This window comes from Patiria miniata, unplaced genomic scaffold (assembly GCF_015706575.1).
Source record: "Patiria miniata isolate m_02_andy unplaced genomic scaffold, ASM1570657v1 HiC_scaffold_10, whole genome shotgun sequence".
NCBI lineage: Eukaryota > Metazoa > Echinodermata > Asteroidea > Valvatida > Asterinidae > Patiria > Patiria miniata.
In genome coordinates, this window is record NW_024037048.1 from 10,391,597 (window position 1) to 10,393,958 (window position 2,362).

A 2,362-nucleotide genomic window follows, 5' to 3' on the forward strand; every position below is an offset into this window, starting at 1 on the left:
TCTCGGCAAAATTAAAGTCCACCCTTGCAAACACGGGATTACAAGCTACATGAGTGATGAAGAAGTAGAGACAGTATAAGAGAGTCTCCCGTGAAAATCGGACGCTGAAGTTGTTCAAGGCCAACCATCCGGACAGTGAGAACAAACATTTCTCATTTGACTTTTGAGGATACACTCATTGAAAGAAGTGCAGCCATGATATTTGTAAACTCCGGGAAGGAACAACTGCTTGCACTACACCATTATCAGTTCGTCTGGAATAAGACTTTAAGATCATCGACTTATGTAATAATAATAATAATTTGGGAGGTTTATCATCCTTACTCGCAGCTGAGAAGCTGAATTGCGAAGGACGAGGCTACAACGTGGTCGAGTTGGTGGGCAGCCATACAACCCATGACCACGGAGCACAGCCAGAGATCGACAGTGTTTGATTTTTGCGAAGGGAAAAAACCGAAGGGCCCGGAGAAAAACTCTCACGGCAAAGAAGAGAACCGACGCACAGCTCTACTCACATCTGGTCCTAGCCGGGAACGAACCCAGGCCACAGTGGCGAGAGGCGAGCGCTTTACGCACTAGCCACCCATGTCTCCAAAGTAGATGCACCCATGTAGCAGTAGAAGGGAGCATTTGAGCCACTGCAAAACTCGGCATTTCAAGTTGATAAATATCTGTTATTTCCTTTAAGAAGTTAACAGTGGAATTGCATACTAAAGGTTAGAGGTTCAAATCCTGGTGTGGTGAATCATGCAAGCCTACCCGTCATGGTTATCTGTTCTGCTTCTTTTAATTGCCGTCGTCGGGTTTCTGAGTAACGTCTTAGTGATTGTCAACATCTTCAAGTCCAGATTCCTTCACGATGTCACTCATTACCTCATCCTGAATCTGGCCGTCTCTGACGGACTTTGCTGCTTCATATTTGGCCTGGAGATGTTCATGGATTTACTCAATTACCCCAACAACCGCACCGGTGGAATCGCTGAAATACTCTACTGCCGGCTCATCAACGGTAACTACGTATTCCAATCCTTTGCCTTCATTTCAGCTTACAATCTCGTCATTATATCTCTGGAGAGATACATAGGTATTGTCAAACCGCTACGGTACGTTCAAATTTGCAACAAAGCTCACACTTGGTTGGCTATATTTCTATCGTGGGTTTTAGGATCTTGCGTTTACTTGCTTCATCTTATTGGCGTGCAGTATTTAGAATCTGAAACAGAATTCAATATAAGATGTCGAAATAAGCATCCTTGGCAGTGGCATTTTCTGTCCTTTACTGTTGGGTTCGTAGCTCCTCTTCTCATTATGATTTGGGCTTATAGTCGTATAATTAAAGCTCTGAAGCAGAGCGCCCTAAACCAAGCGGTTTCGGCACAAGCGGCGGAAACCCGCGAAGCGACAAAGCGCGTGGTCCATCTGATGTTGATCGTGACAATAACGTATGCAGTCCTCTACGTGCCAACCCAGCCGGTTTATATCATCATTGTTAGTGTTAATCAGCAGGATTTCGAACAACTCCCACTGGGAATCCTTCTCACCGACATCTTGACCAAGTTACCCGTCTTGCTCAATTCTATCGCCAATCCCTTCATCTACGCGTTCAAATATAAGAAGTTCCGAAAGGGAATGCGTGACCTCATGTGCCGATGTGCTAAGAACACGATTTCACCAAATGAAGACGTCATGATGCAAGTTGACACAGCAAATTCTAACATTTAATGCCAATGTGCGAGAAACTGCTACAATTCAAATATGAACTAGAGCACATACTGAAATTTATATCCTTGTGGAGTCATTTCTTTGTTCTTGTGTACTACAATTTTAGAGTTTGATAGTATAGTTTCAAAATGCTCCTATTTTAACCAGAATTAATTTCCTGGGCTGAAATTCAGACTTAATATCCCTTACATAAAATACTTCAATTGGCGACGGATCAACACACCTTGGAAATTCCTACTTTTTGAGTAAAATCCATATACAGTCGAGTCTCGTTAATACAAACTCGTTCGGACCTAGCCAAATTGTTTGTTATATCAGAATTTTGTATTAAGAGGAACATCAGTCCCATTAATTGTGCACATAAATACATAGTCGGGACCAAGGCCTTATGTTTGTTATAACCAAAATTTTGTATTAACAGAGTTTGTACTTACGAGAGTCGACTGTATCTATTTCGTGATAACCTTGTGGAGACATATTCACCCATAGAAATTGCCCTGTGGAGACGTATACAATATTTTGTTCCCTACTATGCACATGTCTCCACAGGGCACCGTGTATCAGATCTACATGTATATGTCTGTTAAATAAACAGAACATTGGGCATGTTTAATTTTTGAACATTTTAAAGCTTTTTGTC

At 42.0% G+C, this 2,362-nt stretch overlaps 1 protein-coding gene across 1 annotated transcript; it reads left to right on the top strand.

Annotated features, from left to right (window-relative positions):
- Positions 1-746: 746 nt before the first annotated feature.
- On the top strand, positions 747-1,722 carry LOC119740703 (prolactin-releasing peptide receptor-like). Its single transcript, XM_038216084.1, has one exon. It carries the CDS (start codon positions 748-750, stop codon positions 1,720-1,722), a length of 975 nt encoding a protein of 324 aa, XP_038072012.1. The 5' UTR covers position 747.
- Positions 1,723-2,362: the final 640 nt, after the last annotated feature.

What these genes read in the sequence shown, in the direction of transcription:
- LOC119740703 (XM_038216084.1), top strand. Translation starts at nt 748, where the DNA reads ATGCAAGCCTACCCGTCATGGTTATCTGTTCTGCTTCTTTTAATTGCC.